This window comes from Cibotium barometz, chromosome 13, assembly GCF_041138505.1.
Source record: "Cibotium barometz isolate CiBa-2024 chromosome 13, ASM4113850v1, whole genome shotgun sequence".
Lineage (NCBI taxonomy): Eukaryota > Viridiplantae > Streptophyta > Polypodiopsida > Cyatheales > Cibotiaceae > Cibotium > Cibotium barometz.
The window spans coordinates 46,644,225-46,669,833 of record NC_141058.1 but is presented as its reverse complement, the minus strand read 5'-3'; the positions used below and the strand labels follow the sequence as shown (position 1 = coordinate 46,669,833).

General features: G+C 43.3%; 1 protein-coding gene across 1 annotated transcript in view; it reads left to right on the top strand.

The window, feature by feature from the left end:
* Positions 1 to 9,927: 9,927 nt before the first annotated feature.
* The window catches only part of AAE17 (acyl-activating enzyme 17), a 92,538-nt gene continuing 76,856 nt past the window's right edge, over positions 9,928 to 25,609 (top strand). Inside the window, exon 1 of the mRNA XM_086807600.1 lies at positions 9,928 to 10,345. Coding sequence (XP_086663726.1) covers positions 10,086 to 10,345 — 260 coding nt within the window. The 5' untranslated portion in view covers positions 9,928 to 10,085. The remainder of the gene's footprint in view (positions 10,346 to 25,609) is intronic.

Here is a 25,609-nt window from a genome sequence, read left to right as displayed (position 1 = left end):
TGACGTTCCAATTCTTGTTTTATGCTGGTCTTTTGGTGCTATAGACACCTGATTGTAGCCTGGAAATCTGTCCAAGAAGTTATGAGCTTCTTTACCAGCCACTCTCTCCAAAACATGTTCTGTATAAGGCAATGGATAATGGTCTTTCTTAGTAGCTGCGTTGACCTTTTTAAGATCGACACATACCCTAAGTTTCCCATTCTTTTTTGGCACTATTACGATTGGTGACAAACCAATCCGTATGCTCTATCTCATAGATGAAATAATCCACAACAATGAGTTTATCGATTTCCTCCTTTACAATTGCTACATATTTAGGATTCATCTGGTATGGTTTCTACCTGGGTGGTCTTGATCCTTCCATGATTAGGATCGTATGTTGCACCACCTCAGGTGGTGCACCCTTCATCTCCTTGTAGTTCCAGGCGAAACAATCCTTAAACTTCTTAAGGAGAGTAATGAGATCATTTTCTTCAGCCAAAGTTAAGTCCTTAGCAATATAAATAGGTTTGGCTTCCTCCCCTGGTCCCACAATATCAACTTCCTTGACTTCAGTTGGGGCCATCGTATGATGTGGACAGCCCATCTTCCTTAACCCTTTTTGCCGTCACAGTCGGACCACTTTCCATTCGTTCATCTCAACAGTGTAGGTTTTGAAGTGGTCTGGTACTAAAAGCAAGTCTAGTTTATCCTCATTCTCACTTTTTGCTTTAGCCATAACTTTCCTGGCCTCTTTGCTCAGCTTCTGCAAAAGCTTTGTTTTGTTTTCGGCACCCAGCTTTTGTAAGCTTAGGCATTTCTGGTTCTTGAAGGATGACTTTCTCCTTATGTTTCCCTTCAAGTGATACCTTACTCAATTCCTCACCCCAATCCTTAGAAAACGTGTCGTGTACCTTAGTGGCTTTAAGGTATCTCAACCAACTGGCATCCGTGGGTCTTCTTTGTAGTAGGAAATTTCGTCAAGCAATATATCGTTTCTGCTTTCGCCATCTCCTAAGGCGTTGGGCACTAGTATAGCTTTATGATCCGGTCCCTTCTATGCTAGAGACCTCCTCTTATGATTCCTCATCAATGGTTTGCCAATTGACCATACAGACAAAGGTAGTGGGAACAGTTCTAGATTCCACATATTGGGTTCCTCGGGGTTGCGTCACATTTATGGTAGCTAGCACATGCATCTAGTTTTCAACTGAAGTCCATAGGAGGAAGTGATGCATACATTTCCGTTTCCTCTTCCTCTTTGGAATGTTCCACCATGGGTTGGCATATTTGTATGGATGTGGTCCGCTCGATTGTGACCGAATCATTTCCAAACAGTTGCCCTTCCATGGGGTGTGCTCTCCACGTTCTCAGATCTATCTTTAAAATTTGCAAATCCCTACGCACATACACATGATCTAATGCCCAATCGTGCACCAATTTGGATTCCCTCATGAAGGGTCTCCCTAAAATTATGTCATATGAGTTTGGTTGGCGTAGAAGTCCATTACTACAAATGTATGATGGTAGTGGAACGTAAAGAGTTTGAGTCTCACATTCTCCAAAAGCCCAATGGGCCTTAAAGATGTTCCGTCTGCCATTTTAACGATTATATCTGCTCTTTTTAGATCGGTTTTTCCTCGATTTTCCCAACCCCGTTTTGTGATGATGCCAACCCCCGCCCCACCATCCAGGATAGCCAATGCCTTGTACTCGGTTGGAAGTCCGGATTGATCAGGATATTGATTGGTCTTTGTTTGTAGTGGTGTCAAGAAACTAATGGCCGCTTATGAGAGCCTGAGCATGGACACCGACACCCTGGGAGCGAGCGACCATTCGAAGGGTTAGTGTGCCCAAACAAGATGATGGTAATAGCTGTGGGTGGAGGGTTGCTCTCAATGCATTGTTGCTGCTATACGGAGCATTTTTCAGCTCCCTTCAGAGGATGCAAGCATTTTTCAGCTCCCATACGCATGCGTACTCTTGTTTATCTTCTTGTATATTGTCATGTTGATCTTATGCCTTGATGAATTGTGATAGCAATTCCCATCCATGTCTCGTTACGTGGACCTAGACGTCCCAACGTTTAGGGAGAAAACGATTGTGAAAATGATTGAGGTCGCAGAAGCAATGCAAAAGACGGCCCAATGGACTTCATCCCGCCCAATCCACGAGGGGGGATAGGCCCCCCTGAGCCTCTTAGATGGGCTCCGTACTTGGGAGAAGAGCCATGGCTTCATCCTGAAGCCCATGCCTATGGGTTCCAGTGATATATAGTTTTTTCCTTATCGATGTGTTGTTGGATTGCTTCTTCCAACAAATGTACTCCACTCTGTAACATGCTATTTGTAAATATACAACTACAAAAGAAAGAAAAACAGAACACCAACCTGATCGTTGATGATCCCGGTGATGCAAACATCAAAATTAACTAGAAAAAACAGTGAAGCTCTCTTCCAAGACCACTCCACCACACAATTACTCAACAAACACAACCAATTTCTCACAATTTTTCACATCCACACAAATCTTATCCATTCATTTCCTACACAATGCACTACCAGAATGCAAAGGTAATCATGAATCTTATGTAATGGAAGCTGAAACTCCAAGAGGATAGAAGAAACAAAGGTGTTTCCCTAGCAGCGGTGCCAAAAGTGTTATGTGCTACCACACCTCCAAGAGGGAACTCAATTCATCACCTAAGGGAAGAGCAATAGAACACAACTATCATAGGACACTTACCAATGCTTCAAACTTGAGTCCCTTGAGGCCTCCAAGCTCACTTGTTAAGCTCCACCTCCACGCTGTCACCATAGAGTCGCTCGCACCATAACATAAGGCAATCACTCTCTCTCACTCTTCAATACAAGCATGCAACATACAAGTATAGAAGAGGCACAAGTGCTAGAATGCTCTCTCTCAAGACACAAAGAAGAGCTCTCAATAGCACAAAGGGGGATTGTGTCTACTCATTATGAGAAAATGCCTTATATACAATTGGCCCTTATTCACACTTGGACGCCCAAAACTTACTTAACTAAGGCCTTGGGTGGCCAATATCTCATAATGTACAACTTTTATAGTGCCTTTTCACAGAGAGATTACCCAACACCTCCCTCATCCACTTGGGATGGGAGAGGGGTGGGGTTGTTTCCTTTAATTTATTTTTTTTGCTAAAAAATAAATCTCTCTCTCTCTCTCTCTCTCTCTCTCTCTCTCTCTCTCTCTCTCTTATTTTCACTCAATCTCTTTAAAACTCCTACCTTTCTCTCTCTAATTAAAACTCCTACCTCTCTCTCTTTATCACTCTCCCTTGCCTCTCTCTCTCTCTCTCTCTCTCTTTCGCTCTTGCCCCCCCTCTCTCTTGCCTCATTTCTCTCTTTCTCTCACGAGAGAGTCTCTCTCTCTCTCTCTCTCTCTCTTTCGCTCTTGCCCCCCCTCTCTCTTGCCTCATTTCTCTCTTTCTCTCACGAGAGAGAGAGAGAGAGAGAGAGAGAGAGAGAGAAGAGAAATACCGCCATTCCTCTCCCATCCCTCCTACCTCCCTCTCTTTCACTCTCCCTTGCCTCGTTGTTTCTCTATCTCCCCCTTCTCTAGAGGGAGAGGCAAGCGAGAGAGCCCTCTCTTGCCTTTCTCTCTCTCTCTCTCTCTCTCTCTCTCTCTTTCCTCGCTCTCTCCCTCCCTCCCTTTCCTCTCTCTCTCTCTTTCTCTCTCTCTCTCTCTCTCTCTCTCTCTCTCTCTCCTCGCCCTCTCCCTCCCTCCCTCTCTCTCTCTCTCTCTTTCCTCGCCCTCTCCCTCCCTCCCTCTCTCTCTCTCTATGAGGGGGAGAGAGAGAGAGAGGGAGGGAGGGAGAGGGCGAGGAAAGAGAGAGAGAGAGAGAGAGAGAGAGAGAGGAAAGAGAGGGAGAGAGCTCAAAGAGAGAGAGAGAGAGAGAGAGAGAGAGAGAGAGAGAGAGAGTCTCCCTCCCTCACTCTCTCTCTCTCTCTCTCTCTCTCTAAGAGAGTCTCACTCACTCTCACTCAAAGAGAGAGTCTAAGAGTCTGAGAGAGAGAGAGAGAGAGAGAGAGAGAGAGAGAGAGGGAGGGAGGGAGGGAGGGAGGGAGACTCTCTAGTCTCTCTCTCTCTGTCTCTCTCACACATACATAAAGAGACTCTCTCTCTCTCTCTCTCTCTCTCTCTCTCTCACACACACACACACACATAAAGAGACTCTCTCTCTCTCTCTCTCTCTCTCTTAGTTAGGCTCTCTTGGTGTGAGAGAGAGAGAGAGAGAGAGACTCAAGAGAAAGTCTCTCTCTCTCTCTCTCTCTCTCTCTCTCTCTCTCTCTCAGAGGAGAGAGAGAGAGACAAAGACAAAGAGAGAGCTCTTTTTTTCGTAATAGAGATCTCTCTCTCTCTCTCTCAAATTCTCTCTTAGAGTCTCTCTCTAAGAGTCTGAGAGAGAGTCTCTCTCTTAGAGACTTTCTCTCTAAGAATCTCTCTTAGAGACTCTCTCTCTCTCTCTCTCTAAGAATATCTCTCTCACCCTCTCTCCCTCTCTCTCTCTCTCTCTCTCAGAGTCTCTCACTTCTAAGAATCTCTCTTAGAGACTCTCTCTCTCTCTCTAAGAATCTCTCTCTCACCCTCTCTCCCTCTCTCTCTCTTAGAGTCTCTCACTCTCTCTCTCTCTCTCACCCTCTCTCCCTCTCTCTCTCTCTCTCAGAGTCTCTCCTCTCTCTCTCTAGCTCTCTCTAAGAATCTCTCTCTCTCTCTCTCTCTCTCTCTCTCTCTCTCTCTCTCTCTCTAGTTCTCTCACAGACTCTGAGAGAGAGAGAGACACACACTCTCTCTCTCAGAGTATCTCTCTCTGTTAGACTCTCTGAGAGAGAGAGAGAGGAGCGAGAGATATCTCTCTCTAAGAGTCTCTCTCTTTGCTCTCTCTCTCTGTCATAGTTAGAGAGACTCTCTGGCCTCTCTCTTTCTTAGATAGAGAGAGAGAGTCTCTATCTCTCTGAGAGACTCTCTCTCTCTCTCCTTGCTCTCTTTCTTAGATAGAGAGAGAAAGATCTTTCTCCCTCCAAACTTTCTCTCTATTATAGATCTCTCTCTCTCTCTCTCTCTCTCTCTCTCTCTCTCTCTTAAGAGAGACGTCTCCCCATGATCCTAGTGGTTTCAGTTCGTGGTGGTGATCCACTATCAATGATGGATCAAAACAGTCCTTATCTGGTTTGATTAGACGATGGAATTTCTATATATGTTAATAGCATGCTGTTAAAAATGCATGTATTAAGCTTTTCGGTCTTTCTTTGAATTCTTGTAGGACATTTCAATCATATGGGTTATTTTATTGTATTAAGCTTTTCGGTCTTTCTCTAAAGTCTTGCTGAGATACACAGTGTGTATATTTGGGAAGGTTTGAACAAATATACATGTTTTGGTTTCTGTTGATACCATATGATACGATACTAAGATTATTAGGCAGGTTTACAGTCATTAATCTTTGCATATTAAATGGGACCTCTATTAAACATCATGTTTACCGTTTCTAAACATGCTGATGGTATATAATCTTGAGCTATTATACCTAGACATGCATTGGTTTAACACCATGAATGCATACTGCCAACCGTGCCTCTGTTTATCTCGTTGGCGGGGACATGTACAGAAGATAGCTCCTGGCTCTTTAAAGTAGATATATAAATTATAACGTTTTAAACCTATATGTAGGTCTGGTACATAGGGCTCTGTAGAAATATCATAAATTTTTGGATACAACCAACTTACTTCTTATTTTCGGTCTATTAATATAAAAAGAGAGAGAGAGTGAATACCCATTTGGGATTATTCTCTTAAGCTATCACTATATGTACATTCATGGTCTATGAACAAAAGGATTATTCTCTTAAGCTATCACTATATGCACATTCATGGTCTATAAACAAAAAGATATAGCTCTTAATCTATGTAACTTGGGCTAGGACTATGTATGCAAACCTTGCCTATACATAGAAAAATACATACCTATGTGTGACAGGGTAACTGACCCTATTATAGCATAAAACTGAGGCTATTTTGAGTGACCTCTATAACACGTGATAGGTCCTAAGACACTTGCAATACACACATGGGCTAACGATTGGTTTGTTTGTTTGGATGGATGCAAGTAATAGGATCCATTCTCTCAAAATATCTTTGGGTTTATGCTCTATGCCAAATGTTTTCAAATAATGGAGTCATTGGCTCCACTTACTTGTAACATGATTATTGTATACAAATCTACTGTTATATAATCATGTTAAAACATTTTTACTAGTCAAGTTGAATAAGGTTCTTGGATTTTTTTGACTACTGAGGTAGAAGACCGAAAACACACACTATAGCTGCAGTATATATCTGTTTTAAAAGGGAAATATATGGAACCTCTAGTTTGATATTTTTGACTTTAGACGTCTAGCTCTTCTCACTATCATTATGCTATATGAGTTGGCTTTACTTTTGGGGCGAGATCATGGCTCACAACAATTTTGCTTTGCATGGTGGTTGAAGGTAATCCTTATCTCATACTCATCTCAAACTCTAATAAGTTCCTTTTGGTTTTAGATCCTACCACTTCTAAGGGGTGTTGAGATTCCGATGGAACATACCCCGTCGAAACCTTGCCAGCATGTCTTGGCATGCATAAAGGATGAAGAAGCCCATAATAAGATTCTGTCATCTATAAATCAAGAGATTTTCCCTCTTGGATCCATCTTGTAGTTCCTCTCATTTTATGATTGGGTTCGTGTCCTTGTTGCAACTCTTGATAAAAATAAGGATGATGGCAACCAAACCATCTTTGACCTATTATCACAAATAACTATGCTCACTAAAACCTACCATTCAGATCTTACTTCCTTTGCTGCGATGGGAGTGGATATCTCAAATTTCTTAAGAAAGCAATGTGGGTTGGAACCTTCTTTCCTTGCTGCTCCATCCACACCCAACGTCCCCCTCACGGGAAATATTTTTTATAGGGATCCAGCGGCTCTAGAGGCTATTAAGTCTTTCCAAACAGACATGTGTACTATGACAGTACTAAAGGTGTCTAAAGTATACCCTTTTCTACCTATTCGTCAGGTTGAGGCAGAATTAATGGGGGTTTCACATCGTCTATGGACCCTTGCAAATAAAGGGTTTTTAGCACCCATCCAAGGAGAAACTTGGATATATCTGACCAATCTACCAATTTCAATGCTTGAAGAATGCAAAAACCATGCTATTAAAGGTGTTCAATATCTGGAACGAGGAGAACTATTGAAATCACCATTTTCTATGAGTTTTTTGGACCCATCTAAGTGCTCATCACCTGTGGGCATTTATGGGAGGACAAAAGGTACCATGACTTTTTAAAAGGCCAATGCTGATTATTATTTTGAAACAATTTGGAATATCTATAGGCCATATTTAAAATATGCCTGTAAATTTCTTGACCCTAATGCCCCATGTGACTCTAGTATAATTTGGTTGGACCATGCCATATGGTATGCTCTAAATCACTTGGAGGATCCGTTTCCAAATAAACCAGTGGTGTTCCATCTCTCACTTCTTTGTTCTTGGCTAGGAGGTCAAGCTAGAAACTTGGTTTTAGCACAAATTGCCTTTCTACAATCACACACACATATAGGTTCTCTTTAAATATGTATATCTCTCTCATTTCCCCCCCATCTCTCTCTCTCTCTTTGGCCATTCTCTCTCTCTCTCTCTCTCTCTCTCACACACACACACACACACACACACACACACACACACACACACATGCACGCACATGTTTTCCCATTAAAAAAGGCTCATTCTTATTTTTCCAAAAAAAAACCAAAAACCTTAAAAAAAGAAACTCTCTTCTCTCTCTCTCTCTCTCTCTCTCTCTCTCTCTCTCTAGTTCTCTCCCTCTAACTATCTCTCTCTCTCTAAATGTATAACTGTCTAACTCTCTGTCTATGTCTGTCTCTAACTCTCTCTCTCTCGTCTCTCTTCTCTCTCTCTAAGTCTCTCTCAATCTCTATCTCTCTAACCCTCTTTCTCTATCTAACTTTCCCTAGCTCTCTGTCTCTCTAACTCTTTAACTGTCTCTCTCTATTTCTCTCACTAACTTTCGCTAACTCTTTCTCTCTCTCTCTCTCTCTCTCTCTCTACATCTCTGTCTAACTTTGTCTAACTCTCTTTCTCTGTTTCTTTTTAACTCTCTCTCTCTCTCTCTCTCTCTCTCTCTCTCTCTCTCTCTCTCAAACTCTGTCTCTTTCTCTAATGCTCTCTCCCCCTCTTTTCAACTCTTAGTCGCTAACTCTCTCTCTCTCTCTCTCTCTCTCTCTCTCTCTCTCTCATGCTATGTCGCCTAGTCTCTCTCTAATGCTCTATTGGCTAACTCTCTCTAGCTCTTACTCTCTCTCTCTCTCTCTCTCTCATTAACTCTCTTTCTCTAATCTGTTTAACTTCCTATCGCTTACTCTCTCTAATTCTCTATCGTTTACTCTCTCTCTCTCTCTCTCTCTCTCTCTCTCTCTCTCTCTCTCTAACTCTTTAACTCTATTGAAGATGTGAGGAAGGGAGAGCTACCACATGGTGACTTCCCATAACTCTCTACAGAAGAAGAAGAAGAAGTGGAAATTGCCACGTGGTGGCTACCATAACTCTATAGATCTCTCTATCTCTCTCTCTCTCAAACTCAAACTCTCTTTCTCTCTCTCTCTCTCTCTCTAACTTCTCTCTCTCTCTCTCTCTCTCTCTCTCACACACACACACACACACACTCTCTCTCTCTCTCTCTCTCTCTCTCTCTCTCTCTCTCTCTCTCTCTCTAATAAGATATAGAAAAGTAGAGAAGAAGAAGAGGAAGCTCTTAAATAAGATATAGAAGAGAAGAGAAGAAGAAGGGGGAGCTGCAATGTCGCACTCTCATAACTTTGTCTCTTTCTCTCTCTTAACTCTCTTTCACTCTCCCTAACTCTCACTATCTATCTCTCTAACTCTCAATCTCTCTCTCTCTCTCTCACTCTAACTCTTTAACTCTCAATCTCTCTCTCTCCAACTCTCCAATTCTCCCTAACTCTCAATCTCTCTCTCTCTCTCTCCAACTCTCTAACTTTCTAACTCTATAAAAGAAGAAGAGGGAAAGCTGCCACATGGTAGCTCCCATAACTCTCTCTCTCTCTCTCTCTCTCTCTCTCTCTAACTCTCTAACCCTCTAACTCTAGAGAAGAGAAGAAGAAGGAGGAACTTCCACATAGCGTCTTCCAAAACTCTCTAACTCTAACTCTTTCTCTCTCTCTCTCTCTCTCTCTCTCTCTCTCTCTCTAACTCTTACTTTATCTTTCTCTCTCTCTCTAACTCTCTGTCTCTCCCCTAACTCTCTAACTCTAGAGAAGAGAAGAAGAAGCACCTCTCATAACTCTCTAACCCTCGTCCTCCCTCCGTCCCTCCCTCCCTCCCTCTCTCTCTTTCTCTCTCTTCGTGTCTCTACAGAAGGAGAAGAAAAAGAAGGGGAAGGGTGGCTCCCATAATTTTATAACTCACTTTTTAACTCTCTCTCTCTCTCTCTCTCTCTCTAACAAAATATAGAAGAGGAGAAGAAAAGCTCTCAAATAAGATATAGAAGAGAAAAGAAGAGAAGAAGAAGGGGGAGTTACTACATGGTGGCTCCCATTAATCTCTAAATTTTTGACTCTCTCTCTAACTCTCAATGTAATCTCTCTCTCTCTCTCTCTAACTCTCACTCTCACTCTAACTCTCTCTAACTCTCTAACAAGTTATAGAAGAGGAGAGAAGAAGAAGGGGCAACTCCCAAATAAGACACAGAAGAGAAGAAGAAAGAGGAACTACCACGTAAAACACACACACTCTCTCTAACTCTCTCTCTCTCAACTCTCTATAGAAGAAGAAGAATAGAAGAAATATAAAAATATATAAGCTATAAAGCTTCAAAATTTTCAAATTTTGTAGTTTTTTTTGTTGTTGTTGTTGTTGGGGCAATAACGCTTGACGTGGCAGCGGAAACCTGCTACCAACCTCTTCAAGTTTGACGGGAAGATTTATCCCACGTGCGCGCTGCAGTAATTAGCTCCCTTGAGCGTTCCCCTCAGGCCTCAGCCATGGCGTGCATCGATTCGCTTTCAGTGGACGACCTGGCTCTCACGGGCGTCCCCCGCCCCCTTGCTCTGCAGCTTCACCATCAGCTGCAGGATATCCTGGCTCATACGTGTGGATCGCCCCCCCACACGTGGCAGATCATCTGCAAAGAGCTTCTCCTGCCCTCTCACCCCTTTTCGCTGCACCAGCTCCTCTACTACTCCAATTACCGCAGCTGGGACAGCACCAAGCTCGGCCCCCCGCCTGCGTGGATGCCTTCTTTGTAAGTGTTTTTGTTCTTCCTTGCTCTAGCATTAATGTGCTGAAGCTTATGTGGTGTGAAGATACGATGTTGCGTGATTAAAATATGATGTTGCATGATAAAAATATGATGATGCATGCTCTAGCTGATGTGGCATGGTGATTCTTAAAGCGTGACCATGAGGGGGCATTGAAGAAGCTGACACGGCATGCTCTAGCTGATGTGGTATGGGTAAAACTGAGTATTGAGCTCCAGCTGATGTGACATGTCCAGGCTTAAGGAAAAGGCCATGATGTGATTTGCTCTACCTGATGTGGTTTTAAAGTTATTGATGTGGTGTGCTCTAGTTGACTTAGCATGGTAAGATATCGATGGTGTGTGCTCAAGCTTATGTGGAATGGTGATATAAAGTGATGGGGTAGATGTGGATCCTCTGCATCAATGGCCTTCCACCTCCGCTGCTTGAAAAGGGGCACTCTTGTGTCTGTGGAGGATCTCCTCTCGGATCAGTGGGTCTCAAGCATCTAGATTGTTTCATCAGAATTGCTCTGCTTTAATGGACACCTGGGAGGTGGGGTGGCTCATAGACCGCTAATGTGTGCTACCTGGTCTGTTGGGTACAGGCATCCGGGTCAAAGCTTTCTTGTGGTTGTTGATGGGGGCCTCCATCTGGATTCGGATGAAAGAAGCTTGTGGTGGAGGGTTCTGAGGTACCTGAGGTGTGCATTGGTGCCTCTCTGCATAGCTTATCTCTCTGTCACATGTGCGGATGCTCTTTGTGTCTTCTTTCAGCCCTAAGCAACTGAATAGGAATCCTGATGCAAATCACCAACAAAGACAGAGAGAAGAGAGAGAGAGTACATAGTACACAAAACTGTACAAGATCTACCAAAAAGGCGACTCTTGTCCGACCCTGGTCTCCCCATCTGGAGGGTAGATGAATAACAAATGAGTTTTGCTTAGCCTTTTATAGGCTCCCATCATGCACAGAACCTGGCCAACCTGCTGTTGGCCAGCAAAAAAGTACTCAACCCAACTTGATGCAAGTCTTTGTTGGCCAGCAGCAACAGACACAAACCAACAACCATCTTGCGGTTCTTATGCATTCTCTTGAGCTTGGCTAATGCCGTAACCCTGATGTTTATCTGCTGCCTAATCAGGATTTACACTCTGTGATGATGTAGCTCCATCAAGTAGATTCCCATGCATTGCAGGTGTGGGAAGTCAATGACCAGAGGCAGTGGGCCAAATTCCTCCGTGAACATGCAATACAACCTCCCTCGTATCTCATGATACATTGGGCATTTGAGAGAGAGATAAAGAGAGAGAAAGATATATTGATATCTAGAGGGGCTATGAGACCAAAAAGGTATTACAATGTATCCATGATGAATATTGAACCATGGGAAAGAAAAACTATACGAAACTAGCTAGATAAGCTAAGGTACCTGTGTGATGCTACATGATGACAATATGCGGTTATACAATGATCCTCTCTGTGATGAGAGAGAACCTCAATTTTTGTCATGACCATGGTTTGTAGGTTACCAACATTTTCTTGCTAGCCTTCTTTGTCCTCTTCCTTCACCTCTTCTTTCAACCTTGGTTCTCAAGGATCGGAAGCTAGGCGATGGGGAAAAACTGTTTGATTTATGCACAAGGATGCCCCCTAAGGTATGCCTTAACCCCCCAAACTGAGCATTACCGATATGCCGGGGGGAGAGGCTGGAATAGGGGAGGGGGGCTGGCTCGTGGAGAGAGAGAGAGAAAGAAAGAAAGTTATATTAACGTCTACGGAAGACCCCAAGGGCCTATGAGACCAAAAGTAATACAATGGTACCATGGATATACTGAGCCATGGAAAATTGAAAGAAAAAGTAAAATGAAAACATCTGATAGTACATGTGATTAGGAGATGATCTTGTGTAGAGCAAGAGATGCTGTGATTAGCTAATGACGATACCCACCTCGGCCAGAACCAATCTGATGGTGGAGTGAATGTCAGGCCTCTGTGATGTGAGTGTGACATGTCGGCGGAGAACCTCACGAATCTGTCTTTGTGTGGTGGAGGGTCTTGATGCTCTGGGTCGGGGACGTCTGGCTCGCAGAATGGATTGGGCTCTCTCACTAAGAACTCCTCTGGGGCGTGGGTACGGGTGGTAGGCTCTAGAGAGAGAGAGAGAGTCATGTGCATCCCGCACTTGGATCCCATGTGGCCATATTTGCCTAGCAGGTGCAAGTCTTAAGTTGTAACTGGCCCTCTTTGAGCCCTTGTCCAGGACAAGTCAACTAGGGATCCACTATAGAGGGTCATGGTCAGGCGTGCATGTCCTGCATTTCTGTAACCCTTTGGAGTGATGTAGAGGTGTACCGGGCCATTTTCAGGCTTCCAACCGGATGCACGGGCACCAGTCTAGGTTAGGAGATATGCCTTGTAGAAGACTGTCTCTTGGACAGCCATGTAGAACCAATTGAGGAGCTACCAAAGAGCCCATGGCTGTTGTGACTGCCCGTAGGCCAGCCATAGCACTTGGATAGCTTGATAGAGACTAATAGAACCCTGTTTGTGCCATCTCTCACATGTGTGAAAAGCGATGCATTTAATAGTGATTTATCCTAGTCGTGAGCAGACCGACAACATCCCAACAAACGGCCTTGAATATGGGAAAGCCTATATAAACAAGGTTGAAGGGTGCATAAATCATCTCATATTCTTTGCAAGTGCTGAAGTCCAAGGGCTAGACCTGCCAAGAAGGGGCTAAAGGCAAGGTGGAAAAGTGTAGATCAAGGGAGCATCTTCAGGTTGAATGCCATCTCAGCCAAGTGAAGGTATCCAAGTCAATTCAGTCTTGGTTATTTACAGCTAGCAGTTTGTTAGTGTAATCAATTAATAAAGCAAATATTCCATATGTGGTGGGGCCCTTCAGAGGGTATTTGGGACCCAAACTTGTGTATTTGTCTCTTCTCTCTCTCTCTCTCTCTCTCTCTCTCTCTCTCTCTCTCTCTCTCTCTGCACTCTATTCCCATCAACAATCCGTACCTGATGGTATCCACTTTTTAGGTCAAGCTTCGAAAACACCTTGGCTCCATTTAGCCTCTTGAGGATAGTTGATCCGAGGCATTGGGAACTTGCTCTTGATTGGGTACTGTGGGTTGGAAAGTCTTGGGATCTCCAACATTGTACTTCATTTTGACACTTTGCGTGGGCACTAGTGCCTGTTCGAAGATCGGTGGTTCAAACATACACATCCCATTGGATCTGTGAGTCTAAACCATATAGGAACTTGTGAGTCTAAACCATATAGGAACTGCCCTCTCTTAGCCTCCTTAGATTTGCTCAACTGTAAAGCTAGGTGAGTGACTTTGGTCGCACATCGGAGAACCGGCTGCGCATTGCGGTGCAATCCCATGAACTTGTCCTCAAGTCGCTTCTACTGCCTCTTGAGGTCAGTGACAAATTGGTCCCATTCATAAGCGGCAAATCCAAATTGGGAATTGGCCTAGGCCCAATGAGTCCACCGAGATAAAGCTTCACCCTCAATGTAGCAACTAGCTAACACTATTTTCTCCACATTTTGTTGGCATTATCATCTCCAGATTGGGCATATATGTGCATATTTCATGTTGTATCTGGCCAGATTTATGAGGCCATGCATTCATCTTATTTTAGATATTTTTTTGCTATTTTTGTCTATTTTTTAGACATTATTCTAGTATTTTTTGCATAGTCGGCCAGCCCACAGTTTTTATACTGGCCGACCAGCTCTTGTCCAACCTATAAATCGGCGGCTTGGGTTAGCATCAGTAGCACATCATTATTCAGCTATTGCTGTTGGTTGTATGCACCTACGGGCAGCCCTCGTGCTCTACTTGAGCAGATAACAAGTTTTCTACTTCAGCTCTTTTGCACGTGTGTTTCTTTGCAAGATCTATTTGCTGTTTTTTCTGATTTACAGCCATTCTTTCATGGTATCTAAGCCCAGTGTTACAAAGGGACCTGCGTTTTCTACATCTACTGCTGTAGGCAAAGATCCACCGCATCTACATATACAAAGGAGCTGCGTTTTCTGCTGTGGACCTGCGTTTTCCATTGAGGAGCTGCGTTTTCCAGAGAGGAGCTGCGTTTTCCATAGAAGTGCTGCGTTTTCAGCCTGAGATCTGCATTCTCAGATCTCAGCCTTGTATTTTGGTGCTACAACAGGGTTTTAACCCAGGGGAGTCATTTTTTACCTCTCCTTTTGGTTTCCCACCCTCCCATCCCTTCTTCTCCTTCCTTTCTCTTTGCTGCACTCAGCTTTGAGGAGGAGTTTGTTGATTTTCTGATCAGCTCTGTTGAAGAGGAGGATTCTGCTGCGTTATCAGAGATACGGCTTCTGGTCATAGTCATTCTTCTCACTCGGGGATTCTTTTTTCTTCTCCCCGATCCCAAGCCCCAAATTCACAGGGTTCTTCTTCCTAGTTCCTGTTTCTCTACCTTATTCCCAGATTCCTGTTTCTTTTCCTTCTATATTCCCTGCCACCACTTCTCTTGTTTTTCCCCTCCCACAAACCCTCATCCCAACCCCTTCCCATGTGCCATCCTATTCACCCCCTCAAGTGAGTGATTCCATGAAGCTGACTGCTACCAACTACCATACTTGGTCGTTTTATACGCAGTTTCTTCTTGAAGGAGCAGGTGTGTGGCCCTTTGTCAGCACTCCTCACTTGGTGGATCCCGCGTTTCGTGGAGTTCTGGATGCATGGGCCCGTCTCATCATCATCCATCATATGACACCATCTATCCAAGCACAATTCATATCTTCCCGGAGTGATGCCAGTCAGATGTGGAATGAGATTCAGAGGAGGTTTGGGAGAGTATCTTCCGTGAAGATTGCTAAGTTGGAGGCGGATCTTGAGAAGATTACCATCAGTGACTCAGATAATATCATTGATAAGATTGGGGAATTCACAAGGATCAAGAGGCAGCTTGGGGAGTATGGGAGCTCAATCAACAACCCGATCCATAAACTGCTTGGTAAGTTGCCATCATCCTTTGACTCTTTCAAAGATCACATCTATTTCCGTGATCCTCTCGTCTCTTTTGAGGAAGTTGTGAGTTATCTCCACGACAAGTGCATGCTTCGTGGAAAAGGCAAGTCAGAGTCTGCTTTTGTTGCCTCTAAGAAGGGCAAGGACAAAGGAAAAGGCGGAAAAGGGAACTCCAACAACAAGAAGCAGAAAGTCACCATAAAGTCATCTTCTGACGACGATGATTGTGACAGCAACAAGGGTTCTAGGATGAAGGAATCTTGTGAGTTTTGTGGCCGACTTGGTCTGAGGCCAAATGTTTTGCTAAAAAAGCTAAAGCCAAAGCTAAAGCCAAAGCTAAAGCAAAACAGGAGTCCTCCTCTGATGGCTTAGACACTTCACCCATGACAGATGGTTCAGATACTTCGCCAACGACAGAGGAGGGTACGAAGTCTCATGCTAAGATGGCTTTTCTTGCTGTCTATGATCCTCTTGTTCTTTCAAGTTTCATCTTCACAGGAGCAGGATGAGTCCATCCTGGTGGTCACAGAGGAGACTTCTGATTCAGAAGTCAATGCCCTATCCGCAACAGAGGATTATTTATAGGAGTTTCTGATAGAGACCTTATTAGTTCCTCTAATCCCTTTGGATGAGTATCTCCCTTCCCTTGTGTTGTTTCATGCTGATGCTATTATTGCAGATTTTCTCTCGTCTCTTTTAGAGGAGGATAGTGGTTCTTCTACTGGGCAGGTGGATGATTTTGCTGAGATATCCTCACATATTCTCGAGCTTCCTACTTTGGTAGTTGCTTCTCCTTCTTATGTTTCAGAGGAGGCATCTTCCACTATCTTGGAGCCTGTCCCTACTTTGAACCCGACAACTTCTACTATCACTGATGATCAGTTTGTTCCCATGGTTGTTTCATTTCCTTCTTCTTTAGAGGAGAAGTCTACTTTGGTCCCGATACTTGTTGCAGATGCAGAGGAGGTACCATCTATGGTTCCATCTCCTGAGAGCTTCAGATTGATCCTATTGTTTCGTCTTCGATATCTTCTCGATCTTCTCATGGCTTCTTCCGAAGACGACCTCGGTATTCAGATGTATCATATCTTCGCGAGCTTTGTGCCTTTTATGAGGAGGTTGTTCCTTCAAACTCTTTGGAGGTCTTTCTTCAGCATGTTGAAGTCGGTCCGCCCATCTGGCGCTGAAGAGGAGGTGTTGGCATTATCATCTCCAGATTGGGCATATATGTGCATATTTCATGCTATATCTGGCCAGATTTATGAGGCCATGCATTCATCTTATTTTAGATATTTTTTTGCTATTTTTGTCTATTTTTTAGACATTATTCTAGTATTTTTTGCATAGTCGGCCAGCCCACTGTTTTTATACTGGCCGACTAGCTCTTGTCCAACCTATAAATAGGTGGCTTGGGTTAGCATCATTAGCACATCATTATTCAGCTATTGCTGTTGGTTGTATGCACCTACGGGCAGCCCTTGTGCTCTACTTCAGCAGATAACAAGTTTTCTACTTCAGTTCTTTTGCACGTGTGTTTTTTTGCAAGATCTGTTTGCTGTTTTTTCTGATTTACAGCCATTCTTTCACATTCGACTTTCTACCCCGCAATAAAATAAGGTTCAAACTGATGAATCCAAGAATACAAAGTCGTGGGATTGAGTTTATCATTATACTTACTGAAATTTACCTTCTCGTGAAGATGAGTCGAGGAAGTCGCTAGTACGGCCCTTGCATTGAGAGCTACAAGGACACGCTTGTGTTCAACGTGTCGTCTTTGGTCCTCTTGCACGCTTGCTCGAGTTGTAGCTTAGTAGTCTGCCTGCATCCGAAGCTCCCGTATCTCCAATTCAAGTAGAGAATGGGCCTGCTTTGTTAACCCTTCACTAGAGTTAGTCAAGGTAGGAATCTTAGAAGGGATGTGGGTGAGAAATGGCAAGAGGGGGGGATGAGGAATGGGGGAAGAAGAGGTTGGAAGAGATAGTCACACTTCTCCAAGCCCTGGATCATGGCTTTTTGCTCACACAATAGATCTCCCAGTTTCTTCATGCGAAGCATAAAATCTTGAAACATCATTTGCGTCTTGTCCTCATTGAGAGCATTGCTCCCTGATATCATTGTTGTAGAATTGATAGTCCCTTCATGGATCTAGTGTTCTTTCTCATCGTCGGAGGTCACTATAGTGGGAGTGTTCTCCTTGACCGCAAATAAAACATCCACTATGTGTGTGGGAGACGTTTCCGGTTGCTTCCGGAAGCTGAAAACCAATTGTCCTTAAAGGGACGAGTCACATCGGAATGGGCATTGGGGAGTACTTCCGGCTTGTAAAAACCAACCACACAAGCGGATTTTTTTTTTCTTGGCTGAATTTCTTCACCAAACGTCAAAGCTCTAACACCACTGTAACATGTGGAAGCTTTTTACAGAAAAGGAGATAAATTATTTAAGCCCTTTGTTCTTGACGATGATTAGCACCAAGGTTGCATAAGTACGATGTACCTTATTATAACGTACGTTTTAGTATACAGTACAATATTGTACTGTACTGTATGGATTTGTACGTGGCAAGTTCCCCCTCCTCCCTTTCCCTCCTCGCAACTGACCTTTGGTCCACGATCCTCCCGTAGTTATCGATTTTTCACCGCCCATAGGCATCCGCTTGCAGCTTATATATCCACCTACAGGCGATGCCGTCGAGGAAGCACCAAGGGGGGTTTTGAACCCAAGACCTCCTGGTCCTAGGCAAACACCTTCACCACTTGAGCTATCACCTCATTGGCAAGTACGTGGCAGTTTTTGGGTCAAGAAAAACCCTAGGCCGGCCACCATTGTTGATTTTAGCCGACTTATGCAAAGTGCGAACATAGCCATTCCTCCCATTGATATAGACATTGCAGTGAGAGATGATGATGATGTGGTGCTAGCCATTGCGGTCACCGCCATTGCAGAGCTAGAGCTGAGAGTATGATAACGAAGGAAACATGTTGACAGATAGAGCTCTCATTTTGGTAATTGTGGTGTTGTTGAATGTTCAGAAATGAATTGTTTTTTCATTCCATTTTTTGTATATATATATGTACAGTAGATGGTATATTTTTTTATGTTTTTACGGATCTTACGTATTTAACGTCCTCAAAATCTCAACCCGTACTTGAATGCGGACCATACCGTACTTTTCCACCTTGATTAGCACAATGTAGGGAAAATAAGCCCAAAGATAATCTTCCATTTTGAACGGGCCCACCACGGGTTTGTGGTGTCATGTCCTTTGGTTCGACAAACGCCTTGGTGACATTTAACCACATGATGATGTGTGTGTTTAGGGATTTGATCGGAAAGTGTGTCTTCATTTTTTTGGATGACATGTTGGTTTTTTCAGCCAGAGCAAAGCAACATGACATTGATGTAGAAAAAGTGATGAAGTTGTTGGAAAGCAATGAGCTTTATGTCAATGAAAATAAATTGGAGTTTCATTTGTTGGAGGTTCATTACCTTGGATATATTATTAGTGTCGAAGAGATTCCAAAAACAACGTACGATGTACGGTTGTTTGTGGGAATTTACCTTGCATATTCCACCCACATTGATAAATTCTCCGACCTCGCGGTAGCTTTCGTAGATCTGCTTAAGGGTGTCAAGACCGATAGGCATCGTATCAATACGACTCCGCGTGGACTGCAGGCTTTCAAGGACCTCAAGGTTACTTTAGCAGAGGCCCCTTGTTTAGTACTTGCCTCATGGGATGATCCATTCTAGGTCATCACCGATGTGATTAACATCGACATTGAAGCTGTGCTACAACAAAATGGTCATCCTGTTGCTTGCATGTCTCGTAAGCTGATTCCTGTAGAGAATAATTACTCGGTCTATGATCGGGAACTCCTTGCCGTGATGAAACATTGGAAACATCCTATATGCGCGTTTTTGAGGTTTGCATTGATCATCAGGCATTGTGCTAGCTTCAGACGATAAGTGCACGGTGGCATTGTCATCTGCATGCACATGGACATGCCTAATCCAAGGCTAATCCTCAATGGGCAGCAGATAAAAAGAAGTTTAGGGGCTCTAGCAAGGCTCAGATTCATCCAGAAGACCTCCACATGGGCAAGGACCGAGTCAGCCAGCATCTCAACATTCATTTGATGAAGTCGGCTGCACGTATTTGGGTTTGTCCTTTTTGGCTGCCAGATAGCAAGTCGGCCAGTTCATGGAGTAGTTGGAGACTCTATAAAAGGCCAGTGCAGAATTGATGAAGTTGGCTGCATGTATTTGGGTTTGCCCTTTTTTGGATGGCCAACTTGCTGGCAGACAGCAGGTCAGCCAATTCATGGAGTAGTTGGAGAATCTATAAAAGGCTAGGGCAGAATTCAGCATTGGCATCTCACTCCCACTTGGTGTAAGGTTAGGGATAGGACCCTTGAGGTCTAGAGTAGGTCATTAGTCACCCCTTTTTTGTATCATATGGATATATTGAATACACAGCCATCTCTCTCTCCTCTCTGTGTCTATGTTGATTGTTCTTGCATCAAGAGTTCCTTGCAATACTTGGGGCTGAAAGAAGACTATTAGAGCTTCCACATGTTACAGTGGTATAGCATCAGGCTCAGCTATGTTAAGTGTTGCTCGTGTCCTAAAAGAAGTGCATAGGTCCAAGAAGAGTAACTCAACATGTGTCAAGACTCCCAGAAGGTGGTTGGTGTTATACAAACACCAAGGGGAGGGTTTTATCAGAGTTGGTAGCGAGTTGGGGCTGCCAAGGAAGGCTTTTATGGAGCAACTCCAAGGCATGAAGTTCATCCAAGGGGTGGGGCCGAGGGTGCCAGGATCAGTTTCAAGAAGAAGGATTCATGTTTGTGTTTAGACCATATGTTGCAACAGAGGATGATGATAGAATTATCCAAGGTCAAAGGTTGGAATCCCGTCATCAAGTTTAGCAAGAGAGGATGCCATGTGCATGCACATGGACATGCCTAATCCAAGGCTAATCCCTGATGGGCAATAGATAAACAGGAGTTTGGGGGCTCTAGCAAGGCTCGGATTCATCTAGAAGACCTTGAAACAGGTGGGCAAGCGAAGCCGAAAGTTATCGTTTCGGAGCTTCTGACCCTTTCCCATTCTAAAGAAGATCAATGAGGTTTCCATGAAGGTGAAGCTACCTCCTAGTTGGACCATGCATGATGTGTTCCATGTTAGTTGATTGAAGCCTTATATTGGACCTCCTCTCTCCGATGTCCATGATGAACAGGAACCAGACATAAGTGGACGAAGTTGAAGTTATGGTACCAGAACAGATCCTCTTACATCGTTTCAAGCACGGCTCCTGCCGAAAAGAAAAATAGTTCCACATGAAGTTTCAAGACTGAGGGACACATGAAGCAATGTGGCTTGACAAGAACTTTGAAGATTATCTGGCACTATTGACAGACTATTTGGAGACTTTGCGGCTTCCGTTAAGTTAAGCAGAAGGGGATGTCACGTGTGTGTAGGACTTGCACACGTGACCAAGACCATGTATGGGACTTGTACACTTGACCTTGGACGCTTAGATTGGAACCTTGGCTGACTCGTCCCAAACTGGGCGTGAGAACTTCCTAGTCTATTAAGACATAATTAAAATTGAATACAAGAACTAAAGATAATTAGAGAGCGGAAAGCTGAGTTGTTTGCATTGAGACACAAGGCCTTGTTAAATAGGGCCCGAAGAGGTACAAATGAAGAGGCACATCCCTCATGAAAGAGTGTTGTGACTCTTGAATGAATAGTTATGCCTTTTGGACGTAGAGGTGTGTTTTTTAATCAATAGATGTGTCCCTTTGAAGAGACGTGTCCTTTGATGATGACCCGTGTGACAAGGTGTGACCCTTCATTGGTGTCCTTAAGGGTAATTAAGTCACAATCATAACATTCCCTCCCATTTAAAATAAGACCCATGGTTATATAAGTGACTGTTGTTGTCGAAAGAACTCTGGATAATGTTGTAGGTCTTCATCACTTTGCCAAGTTGAATTTGAATTTTCCAAGTCTTTCCATTGTACTAAGAATTCTGTAATAATCTTCTATCGAGTTTCTTTTTGTCGTACATCAAGAATCTTTTCTGGGATAAAGATCAGATGCTCATCTTCAATTTCTGGAACATAATCTGAAATATTTGGAATGGGAGAATCTCCTTGTACAAACTTCTTGATCCATGATATGTGAAAAGTCGGATGAATCTTTCCCCATGAAAGTGGTAACTCCAACTTATAACTCAAAGTAGAATTCTTCTTAATAATTCGAAAAGGACCATAGTAACGTGGTCGCAATTTTGGAAAAATTGATTTCACTGTTTTATATCGATGAGGAGCCACGAACAAAAGAACCATGTCAGCTTCTTTGAATTCATCATGTTGGCGACATCTGTTAGCTGCTTGTTGATATTGTTCTTGAACTTGAATCATCTGATCTCGAACTTGAAGAAGAACATCTTGCATTTCTTGAACTAACTGATCTGCTAATGCCACCTTGTGTTGAAGAGCAAAGTTTGATGGTACAACTGGTGTATGACCATAAGCTGCTTGAAAAGGACTCATTCCTATTGCTATGTGATGAGAATTATTGTAAGCAAATTCCGTCAATGGTAGATAGTCTTCCCAAGATGCTAAGCGAGACTGAATATAATGTCGAAGCATCTCTTCAAGAATTTGATTAACTCTTTTAGTTTGGCCATCTGTCTGTGGATGATAGGTTGAACTGAACAATAAATTTGTGCCAAGTGACTTAAAAAGTGAAGTCCAAAAATGTCCTGTAAATTTAGGATCTTGATTTGAAATAATGGACTTTGGCAACCCATGTATCTTGAAAACGTACTGAAGAAATAATGAAGCAATATCTTGAGCTTGAGCTGTCTTCTTGCATGGTATAAAATGTGCCATCTTGGACAATCTGTCGACCACCACCATTATCTGTGTATTAAATTTCGATGAACGAGGTAAAGATGTAATGAAATCCATACTGATACTTTTCCAACGTTCATTTGGTACTGGTAGTGGTTGTAAAAGACCAGCTGGAGCTTGTCTACTAGCTTTCAGTTGTTGACAAGAAAAACATGCTGTAACAAACTTTATAACATCTTTGTTCATTTGAGGCCAATAATAAGAAGCTGTCAGCAACCGATATGTCTTGTTGATACCAGGATGAGCTGCATAAGGAACCTCATGATGTTCCTTTACCAAGAGTTTACGCATACTTGTGTTATGAGGGACACAAATGCGATCGTGATAATATAATAAGCCATGGACAAGAGAATAAGCTGCATAAATCTTCAAATCAGAAGGACTAGAGTGTGGAGTCGTTAATCACTCGAAAAGCATTTGCAAAATCTTGATCGTCTGCATATTGATCCACAAAAGTTGCTGGAATGTCGATTTGAACTGTAGAAATCACCATTGCTAAGGCTTGAGGCATTCGGCTAAGAGCATCGGCAACCACATTAGAAAGGCTAGGAACATATTCAATAGTCATATGGAAGTTTGCCAGATACTCCACCCATCTGCCTTGTCTTGCATTCATAACTGGTTGGGTGAAAATATACTTTAAGGAATGATGATTGTCTTCACAACAGAATCTGCTCCCAAAAGATAATGTTTCCAGGCTCGATAAGCATGAACAATTGTCAAGAATTCCTTATCATACACTGGATAACGTTTTTGAATTGCTTGATGCTTATGACTGTCAAAGGCGATGGCTCGGCCTTGTTGCACGAGAACTGCGCCAGTTGCAAGATCAGAAGCATCTGTCATAACTTCAAAAGGAAGATTGGGGTCTGCGATTGCCGTTACCGGAGTTGTTGTCAACGCCACCTTTAGCTTATCAAAGGCATGAGAAGCATCATTTGTCCATCGGAAAGCAGGTGCTGATTTCAAATAGGACCCAAAGAGGTACAAATGAAGAGGCACATCCCTGACGAAAGGGTGTGACTCTTGAATGAATAGTTATGTCTTTTGGACGTAGTGGTGTGTCCTTTAATCAATAGATGTGTCCCTTTGAAGAGACGTGTCCTTTGATGATGACCCATGTGACAAGGTGTGACCCTTGATTGGTGTCCTTTCAATGATTAAGGGTAATTAAGTCACAATTGTGACATTGGGGCTCACAAGGGACCAGTTTCCACTCTAGGTCCTGCACCTACTGTGCAGATATTTCCATGGGGCATCCAAGTGCAGGATGTGAAGCAGTGCTAGTCCGTATTGTGAGCCACCCTTTGGAATGATGACATGTGTTCCGAGCATTAGGCTTGTAGCTAGATGCTAGGTACCTGAGGGGCTGTAGGCCAGCCCTAGAGGCTTCACAACCAGGCCATGCAAGGCCAGAGCACAAGGGCAGCCTGGACAGCAGCAGCAAGGCGGCCAACACAGGGGAAAGGGGCCTATTTATGGGCGGACCAAAACACGTTGTGGGCAGCAAATAAACAGGCCGACAGCAGCTAATAGAACCTACCAACCAGCAGTCTCTTGCCTATATAAGCATGGGTTAGCCAAAGGCCATAATCATCTCATTATTCACAAAGTGTTGAAGAACTCCAAGGGCCAGGACAGCCAAAGGGAGCCTAATGCAATGGTGAACTTCGAGGTCAAGAACCAGGTCATCTTCAGGCTGAAGGTTTACAGCCAAGGAAGATCTCCAAGAAGTCAGTCTTTTTCTCATCATTCAATAAAGCAAAAACACCATCCTTGGTGGGGACCCTACAGAGGGTATTTGGGACCTAATAGGGTGTACCGTGTCTTTATTGTCTCTCTTCTCTCTCCCACTCTCTTGCACTCTCATCTCCGCTACATTGTGCAATCGTCAGGAACCAAGGTGCTGAATATTCGTTATCTAAAGTATAATCTTGTCTGTAAGCTTCTTCGTGTTACCCCAAATCTTCCACATGCAAGTATGGGTTGATATTCCCATATTGATTGCACTAAGGGTAGATAGGGATCTTCTCGGGCTACACTGTTCTTTGGTTGCAGGCCCAAACGATCACTGAAATGACCTCGGATGGGTCATACGCTGAACCAAGATCTACGAACTATTTAGTCTAATATTGCCCTCGTTGTGTGATGTGGTGGGTTGGGTCCAATGGGACTCAGTGTAGGGTGGCCAACACCGGCTGGCTTATCATACAACCTCCTCTAGATACTTTATATAGACTCGTTACACACCTTTTTATATCTCAGATATCACTCTATCTACCTTCATTGTATGTGCACCCTTGTTTCATAGTGCACACAGCCTCTTTCTAAAATGCCATTGAAGCTCCCATCAACACGAGCAGTACGCCACTCTTCCCTGTGAAGGGCATCAACAGTTATGTAGTGCATTGTTTCTGGCCACCAAGCAGCAATAGGCCACTCTTCCTGCTGAATGGCGTCAACAGTTCATGCAGACAACTGGCAGTTAGCTTATCAATCGACCAAGTGGATGAGTCGCAGCTTCATAAAAAATAGGCTGTGCACAAGACGGCCACCATGATTTCTGTTAGCATAAATGTTAACATGCAAGAGCTATATATATACAGTAGGTTAGGTATTTACTTAGTTTTGAGTGAGTTTTGCAAGTCTTTGGCTGCTTCATTTGTTTTCTCACAATACTAAAGTGCTAGTGTAAATGATAGGCAAGCTAGCTCCGCTACATTGTAGTGACATGAAACACTTTTCACATGAATGATGCCAAGTAAATAACATTTCTCTCTCTTATTAACACTACAGGTGTCGTGTAGAACGCTGTGTTCTTGGTTGAATGTGAGAGGTTTCACATCTCCTCCTTAATACCTCTTGTGAAGGGATGTCCACCTTGTGGCGCGTGCTTGAGCCATTCAACTTCCAGCAATTTGCTAGGTGGCACAATATCTGGGTATCTGTGTGACCACTTGACAGCCGTCACCATTTTCAGTCATTACCACTTGCCATTGACGTATTTAGCATCTGCCAGATTATTGGGACTTCGGGTGACTCAGCCCTCAAATCTTAATCATTAATTTTGTTATTTGATTTTTGGCTGACAAGGGCTCGGAACATAGGGAAGATCCAGAGACAATGCTTGTGTTGACCTTTCTGTTGCAGGCTTTTTGATGACAGTGTTTAGCTTAGCTTTTCTTTTTCTTATTCATTCAGGTATTTTAGGTTACATGCTTTAAATGCTATTATACCATGTTACTTAAACAAATAAGAATGCTATTTTGAAAGCTTCCATGTGGTATGTATTAATCCTGGTGAGCTACTGCATCATGGCTTGTTGACC